Source organism: Drosophila subobscura, chromosome U (assembly GCF_008121235.1).
Source record: "Drosophila subobscura isolate 14011-0131.10 chromosome U, UCBerk_Dsub_1.0, whole genome shotgun sequence".
Lineage (NCBI taxonomy): Eukaryota > Metazoa > Arthropoda > Insecta > Diptera > Drosophilidae > Drosophila > Drosophila subobscura.
Window position 1 is genome coordinate 8411636 of NC_048534.1, and position 17975 is coordinate 8429610.

The 17975-nt window shown below is 45.9% G+C and overlaps 4 protein-coding genes across 5 annotated transcripts in view; 3 read left to right on the forward strand and 1 right to left on the reverse strand.

The window, feature by feature from the left end:
• LOC117900123 (angiotensin-converting enzyme) overlaps positions 1-6893 on the forward strand; it is a 43291-nt gene extending 36398 nt beyond the window's left edge. The window contains exons 8-9 of the mRNA XM_034810348.1: positions 6142-6282; positions 6348-6893. Coding sequence (XP_034666239.1) covers positions 6142-6282; positions 6348-6654 — 448 coding nt within the window. The 3' untranslated portion in view covers positions 6655-6893. The remainder of the gene's footprint in view (positions 1-6141; positions 6283-6347) is intronic.
• Positions 6894-8760: 1867 nt separating this feature from the next.
• On the forward strand, positions 8761-13155 carry LOC117900300. 2 transcript variants are annotated; one of them, XM_034810613.1, is made up of 5 exons: positions 8761-9099; positions 11574-11748; positions 11807-11924; positions 11983-12683; positions 12755-13155. In XM_034810613.1, the coding sequence occupies exons 1-5, from the start codon at positions 8797-8799 to the stop codon at positions 13141-13143; spliced, it is 1686 nt and encodes a 561-aa protein (XP_034666504.1). In that variant the 5' UTR covers positions 8761-8796; the 3' UTR covers positions 13144-13155. The 2 variants fall into 2 exon arrangements, with proteins under 2 accessions (XP_034666504.1, XP_034666505.1); XM_034810614.1 differs by having other exon boundaries at positions 11983-12687; positions 12755-12796.
• A 937-nt stretch (positions 13156-14092) lies between these two features.
• Positions 14093-15469, forward strand: LOC117900071 (von Willebrand factor D and EGF domain-containing protein). Its single transcript, XM_034810274.1, has 4 exons — positions 14093-14286; positions 14331-14888; positions 14944-15147; positions 15200-15469. Exons 1-4 carry the CDS (start codon positions 14108-14110, stop codon positions 15456-15458), a joined length of 1200 nt encoding a protein of 399 aa, XP_034666165.1. The 5' UTR covers positions 14093-14107; the 3' UTR covers positions 15459-15469.
• On the reverse strand, positions 15399-17513 carry LOC117900072 (von Willebrand factor D and EGF domain-containing protein). The gene is made up of 3 exons (XM_034810276.1): positions 17011-17513; positions 15857-16393; positions 15399-15797 (listed from the first exon to the last, which is right to left on the reverse strand). The coding sequence occupies exons 1-3, from the start codon at positions 17415-17417 to the stop codon at positions 15488-15490; spliced, it is 1254 nt and encodes a 417-aa protein (XP_034666167.1). The 5' UTR covers positions 17418-17513; the 3' UTR covers positions 15399-15487.
• Positions 17514-17975: the final 462 nt, after the last annotated feature.

Below are 17975 nucleotides of genomic sequence, written 5' to 3' on the forward strand. Positions count from 1 at the left end.
GCGTGCATAAAAATAGTATACTTTGTCCCGTATTTCGTGTTGGACAAGCAAGAGTGGAATCATATTGGAATTCGGTTATGTTTCAGTCAGCCCTATATCAAATTCAAACACACAGCTGCTTCTCAGGTATTTTGAATGCTTTATCATCTCGTATTGCATCACATATGATTCAGATCCATGACAAACAACATTGTTACTTGAGGAATGTTTTAGCTTATTACTTCAACATGCTCTCCTCCTTTTTGCACGCTTCGAACTTCCCATAGGTTGCAGTGGAAAGCGGAAGCTGCATAGCTGAAATACCTCGGCATATTTGATGTGGCACGCACTTTAAGGAAGTGTTGCAGACTGTGAGGCTGTAACCACAGTACCACAAACTATTATATTCGCAGTATCGTGTTTCATATGAGTATCTGAGTTCGATTGTTTACAATGTTTCAAAATAGAAGGTAGTCTGGGACTGGGACTGGGACGACGATTGGTACTGTGACTGGAACTCTGTCTGAAACTGGGATCGGGTGCCATGCGTGTGATCTACTCTCTGCCGCAAAAGTGAAAGGCCTTTGTGGGTCGGCGATGCAGTCGCCGTAGCAGGCCGTGGCGGTTGCATTTGCACAAAATCAGATTATATATCAGCAGACTAGAGTCTGCGATTTGGCAATTGCCAGCATAATTATTTGTTAATGCGCAAAGCGAAACCTGTTGGATGTTGGACCCCGCCATGGGACAGCTTAAATGATATGCGTGCGACGTGATTGACTAATCTTATTGTCTGGCTGCCGGGCTGGAATGGAATTTACATTTTCTATTGTCTTTGCCAAATTCTATAAAAGCAATAGCGCCAAAAATAAAATAAACAACAAACATTTATCGCCTTAGTTGTTTAGTTGGACTATAAAACAGCTTTCCAAAGGCGATGAAGGGTCAGGCGTTGAACAATTTAATTGAATTTGATTTCATGGAGGCGCGGCAAATGCATAAATGTATCTTGTCACATGAAGGTTTGATACAAAAAAAACACAAGTTAATGATTTTATTTATGCTATATTATGCTTTTATACTGCATAATTTTTAAATATAAATTACCATTCCAAAGACATAAGTAAAATAGGGAGTAGCAGCACAGTAGGCACTCAAATATAGCCCTATACAAATACAAATATTATATAGAAATACTCAAAATATATTCAAATATTATTGTTATGGTGTTAGTCCTATTTATAATGTTTTACACACCGCTTCTAGACCCAACAACTATTCCCCAACAGCAAGTAATAATAATCCTCTCGACTATTCCAATCCAAGCCATGGGATTCCCCACTTAAAGGCTACCCAAAAAATGGCAATCGCTGTTCGGTCCGTTGTCCGGCCTGCTGCTGGAGGCTTTGAAACTTTTACTTTTTTTTTCATAGCAGAAATGTGTTTGTTTTCTATGTTTGGCCAGATGGAACCGACCCAAGCCGAGTCGGCGGGCCGCTGCAGCTGCTTGCCCCAAACAGTAAACGTTACAGTTCTGTCAGCTGGTAACGGACAGACGTGCAACAGATACAGCTCGGAGCGAGAGTGAGCGGGATAGGTATAGAAGGAGGTAGCGAGTCAGGTGGAAGCCGTGGTTCGGTTCGATGCTGTTCGGTTGGGCATGCGACGTCGTTTGGATGCTTTTGTTGCATGCGGTTGCAACATCTAAAGCTGCCACTCCCCCTGTGCCCTGATGCGCCCCCTCAACACACACACTGCCTAGTGCTCCCCCCTTTCCTGGGGCAGCTGGTGCAGTTGCATTTTGGCTTCGAATTCAGCATTAACTTTTGTATGCTTCTTGTGCCCCGCATATCGGATTCTCATGTTCGGAGTCACCATAAATTGTGGTCAACCGATGCGACGTAATTCATTGATTATAACGACAACAATAACTGCAGCCATCTCTTTCCCTTCTCTGCTGCCGCTGCTGCATTTGGTGCAGTCTGATTTATGGCCAATTGTTTGGAGTGTGTTAATGCTTGCAATGCCCCGACTACGACGGGTGCATGTTCCTGTGGTCTGCGCTGTGCCCCAGCTGATGGGCCTCCGGACGAAGTGCAAATACTATGCAAAAATATGCAATATGTTGTGTGCAAAAGAGTCCCTAATTAGCCAAATATAATTAAGGTTTATTATGGCCACACGTCGGGCAAAAGGCGGGGCAGTCCTCGCTCGTGTGTGGCTTCCAAAAGTTCACACAATTGTAATGCAGTTCAGCTGCAGTGACTCCAATGTTGGGAAACTGTTTGGGAATTTTTCTTGAGCACACAAAGAGTCCACAATGTGAATTGAAATATTCTGAAAAGTAAGGGATTGAAGTAAATGCATCCTAGCGAACAATTTATCCTTTCAAATGCGTTACTTAAAGGAGGAATTAAAACGAATCTCTACAGGATGTATTACAGAATATCCCAATCACTACCAAGCGCAGACACAACAGTAACCGTAACAACTTTTATGGCTATTCGTAAAGGAATTAGATCAAGTTCGCTGGAAACGAAGCTGGTCGCCTCGAGTGGATGTCTGGCGATTCGGTTGTAGATTATTGATTTATGCGCACGGATCTGGCGGACAATCGAGACTTAAGCAGAACTGAGCTCAAATTATATGCTAATTAGGTTCGAAAAAGCGGATCTAGAAGAATGAATAATGAGATAATTAAGAATTGAATTACATAGAAATGGAAAACCATAAATATGTGTAAACAGCTGAAGCGAGTTCGAATCGCTATTGGATTTGGAATTGGAATCCGAATCGAATCCGAGTTCGAAACTGAAACTGAAAGTGCATTGTGCAACGCACTGGATCGCGTTCCATATCGCCATCGGACACCGACTCTATTTATGGCCCAGACAAAAACCGGACCGACTTCTCGTCGCCTGTCTGTCCGACCTGGCCCGACCGACTGCATCCGCAATGTTTCTAAGCGCTAAGAGGGGGAAGACCAAAGCAAAGTGAGAGCCAGCCATCTGAGGCAGCCCCTGCCGCGGCCTCCGAAGGAAGCTGTTGGCCATTTGTTGTCTTTGTCTTGGTCGCCTCAGTTAGCTGAGACCACACGCCCATGGCGCTTAAATGATTTGCTAGCAACGACGAGGAGCGGCGTGGCCAACAGGGCGTATGCCTAATGCCTGGCGATTTGCTCCGTTCGACATCGGGCCAGCCACGTTTTGTGCAACATTTTTTTGGCATTTTGACATATCAAGTGAAAAACTTAAACGGTTTCCGACAAGTGACCAGTTTTTTTTTCACTTTTATTTTTTTTCGGCCAATGGCCAAGATTTGATTTGCAACAGAAAATCTCATTTAAAATGCGCATACATTTTGGGGATATTTAAATAAATCTAAAAGTTGTGATTTCCTCTGGTCCGTGGGAGCGGGAAAAATTAAATTAACGACTGAACCAATCAACTAAAATCTCAAATTTCAATTCGATATTATTGAGTGCAAATTTGAATGAAAAATTGATGAATTAATCAGGAATTAGTCAATCAAATCAAAATCTTTTGAGATTTCATTCATAATTCTTCCGATTGCTCCTCCGGTCTCCATAAACTGCAATCAGTCAGTGCAAATATTCGTAGTCATTAATATATTTCCAAAAAAATAAATAAGTTTACAAAAAAACTGTAATTGTAATGTACTTAAATACCTAGAGACCTTGTAAATATTCGCTTGGACAGTGTCATGAACTTTATATCAACAAATTAGTTGAACTTTATTTGGATTCCCCACCATTACATTACAAAAACCTGACCCGTTTCCAGCCGGCGAGCATGGCTATGAAAGTCAAGGTCGGCGCACAAAAAAAAGAAAAGAAAACCCAAAAAAGTGTAAAGCGTAAAAAAGTACTTTGTGTGTGTGTGTGTAAGTTTAAGCTTTGTCAAGCGAAACAAAGAGAAGAGATATCAACAGCAGAGTAAATCTACAGGCCGCAGATAATTATAATTAGACTTGGTCTTAAGAGTGGCTTAAGAGGCTCGCAAAGCGATTTAATTTTCGGCATATCAGTACGATTGGTCAATCGTGCGGCGCGGTCATTGCATTGGACATTGAACCACTTTCGGGACATGGCAAGCAGCTACTGAACAGATCTCAGCCAGAGTTAACCCAGTGTGACCTCCCCCCAAGTGACATTCACATCTGGTGTAAAATAGAATTGCAATTAATTTATGAGCTCAAACTAGAAACTATTGGCAGACCATATATGGAGAACTAGAGTAAGATATTAGTTTGCATTTACGATACATGTGTACAGGTTTAGGATACATCTCGGAGCTTGTTTATCAAATGAAAATACTCAAGCTTTGTGGCTTTCCTTGAGTGCCTGTCTAACAGACTCGCAGCCGTGGTATGCCATGGGTTTGCGGCACAAGTCTTTTGATTGGCGGCTCAACATAAACCGACATAACCAGAAATGTCAACTCCAATCACTTGCTTGTTTACAGGGAAATAATCTTCGATGGCTTAGCCATCCTATTCAGCAAATGCCAAAATGAATGGATCTGAAAGAAACTGCAAACTGCCGAAAACCGATCATTAGCGGCTATCTCATAAACGACATATGTACGCCCCACAGCAGCAACAAGCGGCAAAAGCAGTCACATTTCAGCTGAATAATTGCACTCGCTTTGTGGCTTCGGAAAATTAAAGATTTTCGCATATTTCTTGTTGATTCCGATCGTCGAACATGTGTTCGTCGAGCATGTCCGAGAGGTTGAAAAGAATTTTCGCAACATTTAATTTTAGCACAAAGCAGCAGCCATAGCAACAACAAGAGCAGTGGCAGTAGCAACAGCAACAAAAATTGGACTAATTGCCGACAATGTTAGCTCTGATTGACTGGACCAAGACTGCTAACCCCGTCACAGAGTGCCCGAGTGTCTGATTGAATGATTGAATGAATGGCAACCGTCGGGGCGACAAGCACACACGAACACATCCACCGGAGTCGTAGTCGGAGTCGGAGTCGGAGTCGGCGAGGCAGCTGCCTAATCCCTGTTATTGGGTCATGTCGCGTCTCTGGGAAAATGTGGCGACGATGTGGCTATGTGGCGCAACTACAGCCAAGTGCCAAAAACATAACACACCGCCAGACCAGACCAAGCTGCCGTAGCCGCTGCCACTGCCACTGCTGCTGCTGCTGATGCACTTAATGGAGCTGTGGCACGTTGCTGTTCCAAGCCTGGGAGTCTGCAGCCGTGATCGAACATTGTGAAAAGTGGGCATAAAAATGCCTTTTTTGCGGCTGTGCTTGCAACATTCTCATCGGGTAACAGTGTGAATGTGTGAAGTGAGGGAGATGGAAGTCGAATGGGCCCGGGGTCTTGGTTCAACGCCTCGACATGATCAATGGGGAACCCCCGTTTGACCAAGGCCAAAACAAACCTCTACAATTCGGCTCTTCCCTCACATCTAAGTGGAAACAAAGAAGCTAACCATTAGTTGAACTTGTTCTTGCCCCAAACTAATTTTAAATATGCTAAAAAAATCCCCTAAAATCTTCCCAAATATTGCATAATGATTATTAATCAGTTCTCGATGATTTGACAAAACAAACAAATACACAAACACCAACAGTGTTTCAATAAACATAAAAATTCAATGGCTAAATTAACATTTCCAGCGAAGTCCGCACGGCACGGCATGGAGCGGTGAAAACGGAATCGGAATTGCTTTGAATAATTGCTACTTGATTGCGCAGCCGTCATAAAAATGAAGTAAAAATGTTATAAACATAAGTGCTATTAAATGAGCATAGAGCAAACGACAATTACAAGACCACAAATGTTGACTTTTTGCATGATTTCGAAACTCCAAGAAACGAAACGACTTGTCCGTCCACCTCCGCTGCTGTGGCTGCTGCTGCTGTCGGTGTTGTGGCTGCTCGGTTTAAGGCTTCAACTGGAGCTCGACCTTGAGCCAGAATGCACAACGAGCAACAAACTCGACAACCACTTGGCACAACAAACAACCACAACAACACATAAACTATGACCGAATCTATACACAGCTCTCACTTGCAACAATTGACAATTCTTACACAGGCCAAGAAGCGTGACCGGCGCCGTTCTAAAGCCCGTTCCGAATTAATCATACTAAAGCCATGTTTCCGTCTCATTGCAGATACTTTTTCTCCACGGTGCTGCAGTTCCAGCTGTACCGGGGCATGTGCCGCGAGGCGGGGCAGTATGTTCCCGGCGATCCCAGGAAGCCGTTGCACAAATGCGACATTTACCGCCAGCCGGCAGCTGGCAATATGCTTAAGTGAGTCTTGGGTTCAGTCTGGAAGTGAAGTACAATAAAATGTTTAAATAAAATTTTCTTAACAGAAAACTAATGGCCAAGGGCGCCTCCCAGCCATGGCAAGAGGTGCTTGAGGAGACCCTGGGCGAGGGCCGCTTGGACGGCAGCGCCCTGCGTGAATACTTTGCTCCCCTCGAGGAATGGCTGCGCCTGGAGAACCTGCGAACAAATGAATACGTTGGCTGGAACTACGATGGAGACTACTGCAAGCGAAGCATTGAGACAGCTGGTCTTCAGGTCTATGGAGGTTACTACAACGGCGCCAATCATGGAACAACTCTGAACATGCTGATCCTCCTAATTTGTTCTTATTTAAGCCTTCGTTTTAGCTAAAAAGTCTAGAAAGTTAGCTAACAGGCAAACAAAATGTTCTAGTTATACACAACTACACAGCAACTTCCGCCTATTCAAGTCGCACCCATAGCTATAGCTATATCCATAACCAAGTTGAACTTGAATCAATGCCAAAAAAAATACATAATTCTAAAATAAAATTAAAAACAAACACAAAAAATAAAACGCAAATCTGACAAATTGCCAGACCGGCGGCACCCTAAAAATTGCAACGGAACGGAAAAAAAACATTGAGAATGCACAACTCTGAGCTGATCGAATAGTAGATACCCAGTAGTCCCAGAAATCGAAATGAGTGTTCAATTACAGCTGAGAATATTCTGCGACTATTCGAGTTCAATCATGTCTTTACTTAAAGGCCAAAGTCAACTAATATTCCAATATGCCCTCACGTTCTATGGGTATTCCACACACAAACCAGTACCTCACTGGGCCGTCGGCTGGACATTGGATGGATTGTGGCGAGTGCGAGTGCGGTCCATGCGGGTCATTGGAACTCCGTCGTCGCACGCACATTGCTCACTCATTTGGTGGGTCGCGTCTGTTGCTGCTGCAGCTTCTGCTGTTGTTTTACAATTTAATCAAATAAAATAAATAAACTCTCGGAGCTGCTGCAATTTTTTATAGTTTCTCTTTGTTTCTGCTGCTGCAGCTGATGCCCCAGCCCTAGCGCAACTGACTCCAACTGGTTTTCTGCTATTCGTAAATTTGATTTAATAAATTGCCGGCAACAACTGCAACAAGCCAAGTGTAAACAAGACAATAAACACTTGTGTGGGTTGGTCGGGGAGGTTGGACAGCCGGTGGGCGATCCCCTCATTGTGTCATTGTTCTAAAGTTTATCTAAGAAAAAAGACACTCTAGCTAAGTGGATAGAATACAGCTGCAGATGGACTCTAGTGGACTCCACCCAATCAACTCAAATACAGAAATCGTTGATGGGTCTGTGATAAAAAAGAAAAGTTCTTGAGAATCTGAATGGAGCAGAAGCAGAAAAAGAAAGTAAGACCAATAATCCCCAACGAATATTAATTAAATGAAGTAAACAAATCTATTAATTTGTTTCAGTTTCAAAGAGCAGAACACGAATATACCTTTTGATGTTTACATGATGTTTACTACTTAATTATGCCTATCAATACAATAGTTTTTAAATGTTACAAATCATCAACTCGATATTAATTTTCAACGTATCGTGTTTTCGTTAGCTAATGCAAATCTCCCACGTCTGTTGGCTGTAGGTTCAGGCAACTCCCCCCAGTTTAGGCACAAAACAAAAGCGCAAATCAGAGCACAACATAAATGTGAAAACAACAACAGCGGCAGCAGCCGGAGACAAGTTTTTGTCTCGCAATGACAGCCGCACGTTAAGGACATGATCAACATTTCAATTAGATGCAATCATCACCATTCCCTCGGTTCGGGGCTGGAAGACTCGCGATCGCTTTGGGGAGTTGAGTTTCATTCACTTGCATTGGAGACTTTTCCGCCTCTGGCTGGGTGAGGGTTTGTCTCTGTCTGTGTGTGTTTGTGTTTGAGTTTGTGTGGAGCTGTGCTGTGTTCAGATTTCACTTTCGTTTTTGTAGAATTTACTGTGCAGTGCGTACTTCCGCTCTCCGATCTCAAGTCCCCTCGCACTCGACGCGGCCTTCATTAGCCCGACGACAATTTGCAATGACAACTGTTTTTGTATTATTTGTTCGGTTTCGTTTTGGAGAAGGAACATTCGGGCGAGCAACGGCATCACTGCCAATGGGGAAACAGTTTAATGGAGAGTCGCGTTCCAAGCGTACACGCAAATCAAATCAAGCGGATCAGTTTTGTATCAGTTGTGAAGGGAAAAAGAACCTTTCTACGAGCACAACATTAACGGAAAATAGTGTTTATTTTTAAGCATAATTTATGTGAAGTGATGTGAACTGAAACTCAGATTTCTTCGCGTGCCATCTTTCAAGTAAACTTAAAATAAAATTCTTGGAAATTAAATAATTAAAAATGAGATGCAATCATCCATAAATATACATAAATTGAAATCTTTAGGCCTTGAAAGAAGCCGAAAATAATGCAGTGAACTCACAAAAAATTAATCTCATTGGGAAAAATAAATAACAAATAATAAATATGACCAGAAACGGATTAAAACAGCAACTATTCCTGCTGCTCGCAGTGTTGCTGCATTGTGGATCCACGCAGAATAGCAGCTTGAGGATAAATACGCATGTGAAGGAGATTGATGCAACGGCCATTGCTCTGCCATCTATTCAGGGGCCCGGCAACATTTGCATACGCGAGGAGCCGTACGTGGAGCACATCCAGATTCCGGAGATGCAGCCGGTGCGGGTGCGCACCTCCGGCTGGTGCATGGAGATCCCACCGCGCTGCTCCACATATAAGACGGAAATGCGCGAAGTGATGAAGGTTCAGGTGAGTCGCTGAGTGGCTGGCCAAATATTCGGAGCGGCGCAGGTGTTCCGCTGCCGGCTCTGCCTTTGTGGGAGGCTGTTGCGTCATTCCAGCCAGTGGCAACACCTTCGCAGTGGCCACTTTTTCCCCCATGTGGCGGAGCCTGATCCGCAAACCTGATTCAGTTTTGCCCAACCAGGAAGCCGCTCTCCACTATATACATAAATTGGCCCGATTCGATGCCCGACTTTGATTACTTTTGCTCATACTCGTACACACATATATTTCGTTTGCATTTTATGTGTTCTGTCGCGGGAAAACTCGTTGCGCAAGCTCTTTGAAGCTGCTGCAGAATTTCCTCTCTATCTGATCGGCCGAGCGGAAGTCAAGATTGAGTGGCTCTCAGCGAAGTCTCAATTTTGACTGAGATGCAGGCGACCGGTTTTGACCCGAGAGGTGTGTCCTTGGCTGCTAAACTTCTATGAACTATTGTGCACCTGCGGCGTATGCGTAATTCACACTATGACGTGGATGTAGAATGAATGCCGATGGAGTTACTCTAAACTCCTGAACTACTGAAATTAGTGGCACACTTTTTACAGACCTAAATCTGATCTTTACTGTTCAAAGTCGTATATTTTCTTACTACCCAAAGTGTCTTTAATTTCTAAACCAATTTGTTAATGGTTTTAGCTTCAGGAGCATAAACTTTGCATTGCATGTGGACACATGTTCCTTCTGAACAAATATCACTTAATAGTCGTAATACCCTGAGCCAGTCTGTATTTGTACTCGTATCCAACTGCGCAGTGTGGAAAAACTGAGAAAAACAACAGCGACCAAGTGTTGTTCGAGCGTGGCTAGAATCCGGTTGCAGTTGCCTGAACGGAGTCACCTAATCAGGCTCAGCTGGTTTTTTCTTTTTCTTTTTTTGCCCACTCGTGTTTACTCGTAAACTATTTGCCATTTTTTTGCTCGGGTGTACACAGAAATAATTATGTCATGGTGTCAGTGATGGAAAGTGCAAATGAAATTCGGAAAATCCAACGTTTATGGCCGGGCATGCTGGACGGGCAGGCGGACGGACCGATCAGCAGCATTAAGAGCTCCACTTGTGTGTACGGGGGCCTGACGCTCGGTGACTTGATGCCAAAGCTGTTGACACACTTTCGATTGCATCACAAATCAGAGTTGCTTCGAAACTGCATCGCCATCACCATCGCTGTGACAAGACGCAGCCAGTTTTGGCTTGGTTTATTTTTTCAGTTTCGTGTCTAATGATTTGTGCAAGTCGAGATCAGGCTGTGGCTTGCCCCAAATCAATTTCATAATTATTTTAATTGGATTCGAGCATTATGAGCCGAGAATATGGTTGCTGGGGTAGGCATTTTTCCTGACCTAAGGATATGCCAATGCCTACACCCTGGAAAGGCTTTCCCCCAACTTGGTTGAGGCATTTCTTGGCCAACACTTCACACGATTTTGGGCAGAAAATGTTGCTGTTAATTCGCCAATTTTGTCTAATTAATTAACATGAGCATGGACGTTAAAGAAGTGTTTTTCTGCGAGTGGAAAAACTAGTTCGATCTGTAACTTTAGCCCCAAAGTGCCGAACGATTTTCAGCAGATTTTTCAACTTGCATTATGTAAAGAGAAACTGTCATTCCGACTGATTGATGGGCATCCGACCACCATCAGGAAGAGAGTGAAGTGGGTGGTGCGTGAGGCTTCATACGGTTATTCGAGTGGCACATGGAAAAATTGCTCAACTGCTCAGATTCAATTACCAGATGCGAGGGGCATTTGAAAAGGCAACCATAATTATGCAGACACAATGAATCAGAGACAAAACTCGAATCGAATTTCACTGTTTATATTAAAATTTCCGCCTTACTCATTTATGGCGGCCACACAGACAGTCACACATACATATATGCACTCATAACGGACAAATGTACTTAAATACATATTTACATTTGTACATACATAAAATATGTACAAGTATGTACGAAGCAATCGGGCGAACAATGCGTAAGTAGGGAAATGAACTGGGGACTTCGGGACTCTTGGACTTGCTCTCTGGGAATGAGTGTGAGAAGCTTGCCTGGCATTCATTCAGTTATTCACTTCAATTGGCAACCAAGGGGTATTCGAGTGTGCTTGTGGGCGGGGCAGTGGCCTTTGCTCGTGCTCGGGGTCGGGGACATCGCGTTGTAAAAGAGCTGTGCCAAAGTCCACAAGCGGGAAGTGTCGCTGAAGTGCTCACCAGCGATGATGGAAAGCTCTTCCCGAGTTGATCCAATTAATGGTGTATTATTCTCAATCATCTCCTTCAGCACGACCCGAGATCAAAGCGAAGATTTGCGTCTCCCAATGCCGAAACCAAACTCAAAGTTCACATAATTTTATGAGCAACTTCTCAAGCGTTTCCTCAATGCATACTTTTCGGCGGAACGTAAAACTAATTCCATTTTATTTTATTGTTTATTTATTAGAAATTAAACAAGACGCGAACGGTTCGTTTCTGCTGCCAGGGCTACGAGGGTAACCTGTCCGACAGCCAGGCAACATGCAAGCCCATCTGCAGGGGCGGCTGTGGGCGTGGTAGCTGTGTGATGCCCGAAATCTGCAGCTGCGAGGAGGGCTACATCGGCAAGCACTGCACGCAGCGTGAGTAAAAGCGAGTATCTAAAATAAATCCATCTTTCATTGGGGAATCTCTTTACAGGCTGCGATCACGATCGCTGGGGCCTCGACTGCAAGAACCTCTGCCAGTGCCAGAACGGGGCGGCGTGCGACAACAAGTCTGGCATTTGCCACTGCATTGCTGGCTGGACAGGTCAATTGTAGGTGTCGCCAGCACACAATACAAATCACTTGAATAATTCCCCTTGTATTTTCTAGCTGCGAGCAGAAGTGTCCTCCCGGCACCCATGGCATTATGTGCCGCAAGGCTTGTGATTGCGATGAGAAGCCCTGCCACCATCAGACAGGAGCCTGCATCGTGCAGGAGCATCCGCTGGAGCTGAATGTGAGCCACGTCATCGTGGAGACAGTGAACTCCACGCTGGAGAAAATGGGCATCATACCACGGCCAGCCACGCCCAGTCCCCTGCCAGAAGTCATAGTGATCAAGCAGTCTCCGTCGCTGAATCCTGGCCAGCACACACCCAAGATAATTCTGCATCAGTCGGGCAGTGATCTTCTTGAGAATCTGCACACGGCAGCAGCTGCTGGTGTGCCCGCGCCCGAGGTCATTCACGTCATCACCAACGGGGTGACGTCCCCACAGGAGCACTTGGCCGGCTTCATCGCTGGCGAGGGGAACAGCAGCCAGAGTGCGAGCGACCAGCAGTCGGGCCTGGTGACCACTTTGATTGTCATCATGCTGCTGCTGCTGATTGCGATAGCTGTTGGCTCTTTGTACGTCTACCGCCGCTACCACCACAAGGAGGCGATCGTCTACAATGCCAATGGTACGGTGACTACACAGCCCTCCAATCCGGAGGTGGTGCTCACCGAAGCTGTGGCCCTGGGCAAGAACTTTCACGAGCCGCTGCCCATGCCGCCAGTTGTCACGGCAAAAACGGCCCATACGAACGATGGTATGTAAGTGTCTACCTACCGAGCACCACAACTGATTTTACGAGTAAAAATTGTTGGAAATATCTTACAGCGCCTGCGGAATTATATGACACGCCCAGCAATAATTCGTCGACTAAGACAGCGCCCTATGCCTACGCTAGGAAAGAATCTCTCTACTCCATTGTCACGCCCAAGTCGCGGAAGGGCAGTCTGGACTCGCATCTCTATGACGAGATACGCTATCATCAGCAGCAGCAGCAGCATCATCTTCATCATCTCCATCATCATCATCCGTCGAGCCATGGTCAGCCACAGCACTTTCAGCATGCCACAACTGCTGCGGCCTACTTGCCGGCCAACGATCATCATCACAGCCACCATCGACCGCATCATGTCAGCCACTTGATAATTCCGCCACAAAACTCCAACTTCCTGCAGGTGCCCGCAGCCATCTCAGCCAAGAGGATTGCTCACCTGTAGGGCCAAGACAACAATCATATCTAGCTTGTAGCTCTATTGCCTGCTCTCATTCTCTCATCTACAAATATGCCTATGAAATAATATGTACAATAATACGTCTATGTATGGAGAATAATGTACAGAAGAACCTTCATTAACTGGGCGAAAAATCATCACAATTATGGGATTTGCACAAATATAATGAGTTCCAATGGGACTCTTGATTTATTATTGTAACACACAGAAAGTCTACAAGTTATAGGAAGTGCGATGAATATATTTGTGTCGCAAATAACCAGCAAAGATGGCCACACCCACAACGAGAGCAACTAATGCCACTATTGAGGATATTGACAGTTTGCTTTCGGAGCTATAAATGTTTAACTCCGTCGTGGTTGAATAATCTGTCGTCTCGGTGGTCTCTGCATTGAGATCTTCTGTTCCTACAGATGATGTTGCTGTTGTAGATTCTGTGGCTGTTGTGTTTGCATTCAGCTCCAATGCCATGTTTAGAAATATCAGCGATATCATCAAGAACCACGAGGAAAGCCGGCACAGTTCCATTTTTTTTGCTTTATTTAAATTAATTACAAGCTGTGCACCCGCCGAGTGTTTTGTTCAAACTGCGAAGCTTGAATTGGTTTTGGCACAGCAAATGTTAAAGTTCCATATAAATATTTTCCCAACGGTTCGCTCTAACGATAAGAATTGGGCAGTGGGGACTACTGGCAGTTCAGATAAATATTTATATACATATATTCCTCAATGCAAAAGAACTTTGTTTGAACGCAGCCAGCAAGCCAAGAGCATAAATAATAATAATAATAAGAGTAAAAGAAGTGCTCAGAGCTTACAATTTCTTTCGAGCTTTTGGGGTTTGCTCTCCCGGAGAGCGCATATTATGATAAGGCGCTCTACTATTCGATTCCCATGCCAGCCGTTCATTCGTTCTACGATTCTGCAGCTTCAAACAGTGGGTCTCGGCATGCACTCGAATGGGAATTCATTGGCGCTGCTGCTGGCGCTGACGCTGCTAGCGATGATTGTGGCAATGCCAGAGGCAGAGACGCCGCAGCTTTTCGGGGATATACACATCCCCAGCGACATGGAATCGCTCAGTCTTACCCGAGAGCGTCAGCAGCATCTTTGCCAGCGTGAGGTGCCGTAAGTACTCGAAGTGGAACCTCGCCTTCCTACCTCACTTGCAGCGTTGTCTTTTTTCAAACTCAGAAGAACTCCCCACATCGAGGCAATGGCTCCACCATCTTCTACCACCGCATCGAGGTCTGCTGTCTGGGCTACAGGCGCGATCCCTACTCAGGCAGATGCGTCCCAGACTGTTCCCAGAGTTCGCCGGACAATTGTTTCAACGGCTTCTGCCGTGCCCCGGGACGTTGCGAATGCTTTTCAGAGTTCGTACGCAATGCCCACGGTGCCTGCATCCACACCTGTCCCATATCTTGCCAGGGTGGCAGGTGTTATCTGAACGGCACATGTGCCTGCCATCCAGGCTATGTGCTGGATCGAGAGACGCGCCTCTACTGTCGGCCACACTGCTCCCAGGCATGTGGCTCTCATGAGGAATGCGTCACTCCAGGATTGTGCGACTGTTCTCCTGGCTATCGTCGCACCGACGAACTGGGCTGTCAGCCCATTTGCACCCCGGACTGTGGCTATGGCAAGTGTGTGGCTCCAAACCAGTGCGAGTGCTTTCCGGGTTTCATCAAGCGTCCGCAGCGTAGTGTCTGCGAGGCAGAGTGTCACATGTAAGTCTCCAGATTCAACCTTGCCACACTTATCGTATCCGAAATTCCCTTTAAGTAATTGCGAGAATGGCTTCTGCGAGTCGCGGTACAAGTGTCAGTGTCGTGAGGGCTATCGCTATGATCTGAACACCACCAGCTGTCTCCCAGAGTGCCTAGACGACTGCGGACATGGGAACGGAGTGTGCATTGCCCCAGGAGTTTGTCGCTGCTTCGAGGGACACGAGGGCCGAGGCAATGGCTGTCAACCCAAGTGTGATGGGTAAGGCTAGCAGTGAAAAATGTCTCTATATATTATATATGTAATCCTCTAGCACCTGTGGCCGCCGCGGACTGTGTCTGTTGCCCAATATCTGCGGCTGTCTGCCGTCCCAGCAGCACTGCCTGAATGGCAGCTGTGATGCCAACGGCCACTGCAGTTGCCCCAAAGGACAGACGCACTTCATCGATCGCTGCCTAAAGCCCACACAGCTCATCCTTCAGTTGGTCACGAATGAAAGAAGACTTCACTTCAACCAGCAACTGGGCTATGAGTTCAGTGCCCTGATCGGACGCCACTTTAATCTCAGCTAACTCACACAATAAAGATTCGATTCGTCTTACTAGACAGCCGCACAAGTCTGCCTGCCTTTGATGCCGCTCTTGATGAATCCTGGCCGGCAAATGCAAAAGTTGGGCGCAGAGCAGAAGCCATTGGGACAGCCCTGGGGGCAGTGGGGCTGGCACATGTAACGCTGGTGCTCGTCCCGCACGTATCCCGGCTTGCACTCGCATTGGTTGTTGCCCACACAGACTCCATTGAGGCAGGGCACATCGCACTTGGGCAGACACTCGGCAGTCTTACGATCCCACTCGAAGCCATAAGCACACTCGCAGGTGTCCGGTCCAATGCAACGGCCGTTCTTGCAGGGTCTTCAAGAAGAGAAAAGATTAGATGGAGTTTGATTGTTGATTTGAACATTCCCACTTACTGCTCGCAGATGGGCTCGCAGCGTCCCTGCAGCTTGAGGTAGCCCGACTTGCAACTGCAATGCCCCGGCGCCGTGCACTGCCCGTTCTCGCAACTGTCGCAGACGGGCTCACAGCTCCCGTCCGCCGATTGGCGATAGCCCTGCAGGCACTCGCACTTGTTCGGTGCCACACAGCGTCCCTGGGCACAGCCCTGCTTGCACTCCGGCTGGCAGTACTTGCGGCTCACGGGATCCAGTGCGTAGCCCTCCCTGCACTGGCACTCATTCCGCTCATCGCACACTCCGTTGCCACAGCCCAGTGGGCAGGTGGAGATGCACTTGCCCTCGGTCGTACGCACATGGTTGGGCATGCAGACGCAGGTGTTGGGCGCCGTGCAGATTCCATTTGGGCAATCGTCCGCGCAGATCGGATCGCATTTTCGATAGATGTGCGGATTGCGCTCGTAGCCCTCGCAGCACACCTCAATGCTGCTCATGTCCGGGCTGGTGCCATTGCCAGCGAATCTTTCACGCGAGTTGCGCAAGAGAGAGGCGGTGCTGTGGGGTTACAAAAAGGATGTAATAGATATAGAATTAATATATCAATAAATTCCCATTATAAATCATGCAAAAGGTACACAAGAATTTCTTTGATAAGTAGAAATGGGCCATGTCATTATTGGTGTTCGCTTGAAGTAAAGAATATTTTAAGTAATTTCCTTTTGTTGTCCCTAGAATTCTCCATTGATCTGTAGCAATGCTCCTTTCAGGCTTTCCTTATTCAATTGTTTCAGTATTTTCATGTTATCTTTGACTTTTTTGCTTCTAACCCGGAATAAAAAAACATTTTTAAGCATTTTTCTAGAGCTTCCTTCGGTCAGTGCTAATCGACTGCATTCCTTTCGTATCGCATTGCATAATATCACTAGAAATGCTGGCATCGTTTGCATACGTCGTTTAAATCCGAGTATATTATTCTATTATTCGCCCGACAAACAGTGAACCGAGTGGCTATGGCGCACTTCATTATCAGGAAAGTGGAGGATGTCGAGGTCGTTAGTTCAGTGTTTTAATTGTTCGCCTTGTTTTCGATTTCTTTACCAATTGGTGCGATAACCATAAGTTTTTCGTTTTAATTTTTAAGTTGTTTGTTCTCGGTTTTCCCCGAAACTTACGGCACTTCCTTATAGCACACACCGCTGGCCATGGCCGATCGCGTTTTGTTGATGAACAGCGCCGTCTCGTCCAGAACTTGAGGGGCTCGTGTCACTGGCGGTCCCACTGGCTGCACGTAGTGTCCGTACAGGGGCGGGGTGGTTGCGGGTTGGTAGGTCTCGGCAGGGACAAAGTCGCTCCATCCATGGCTGGTCTGGTTCTGGGCACTCCAGCCGTAGTTGCTCTGGCTGGAACTGTTCCACCCGTAGCCTGACTGGTTGTACTGGTCACTGGCATTGCCCGACAGCTGAAGATTACCCGAGGGGAGCTGGCGGGTTTTAATGCCCGCCGTCTTGTACTGTGCCTGGCCAAGGGAGCAGCTGGCCAGCAGGAGGGTCAGGGCGAATATCTGACACGATGACCTCATGCTGATGTCACTTTTTGTTCTCGGATTACAATTGTAAAGTACGTACTTATGCGCCCACGTCCGTTGGCGTCTGCTGTTGCACTTCGACTAATCGACTCACAATAAGCGGGCTCTAATGCGAAAGCTGAGTCTGTGGGTCTGTGAGTCGCAAATCGCCTCCAGCGACCTCTTGCCCGTCCCCTAATCAGCACCTCGCCATTGAGCGTATCAATGGAACAACCAGAACGAAGGTTTGCTCTCAGCAGCTGAACAGATGTACGAGCTTTATGGCAAAATAAATTGATAATTAACAATTTCTATTTGCTTTTTGCTTTTGCCCAAACAATTTGTGAGTGGCAGTTCCAAGAAAGTGAGTAACAAGTGACTATGACTGATCTGTCTTTGAGAGAGAAACTTTGAGAAGATATATACAAATATCTATTCCGTAAACTTTAGCAATTTATTTAATACATAATTGTGCTTAAAAATCATTTTTGTAGTGCTTTATAATAGCCGAAACTTTTTCAGTCGTGGAACATTATTACTACAAGGTAAGCAGTCAATAAATATATTTTTTAG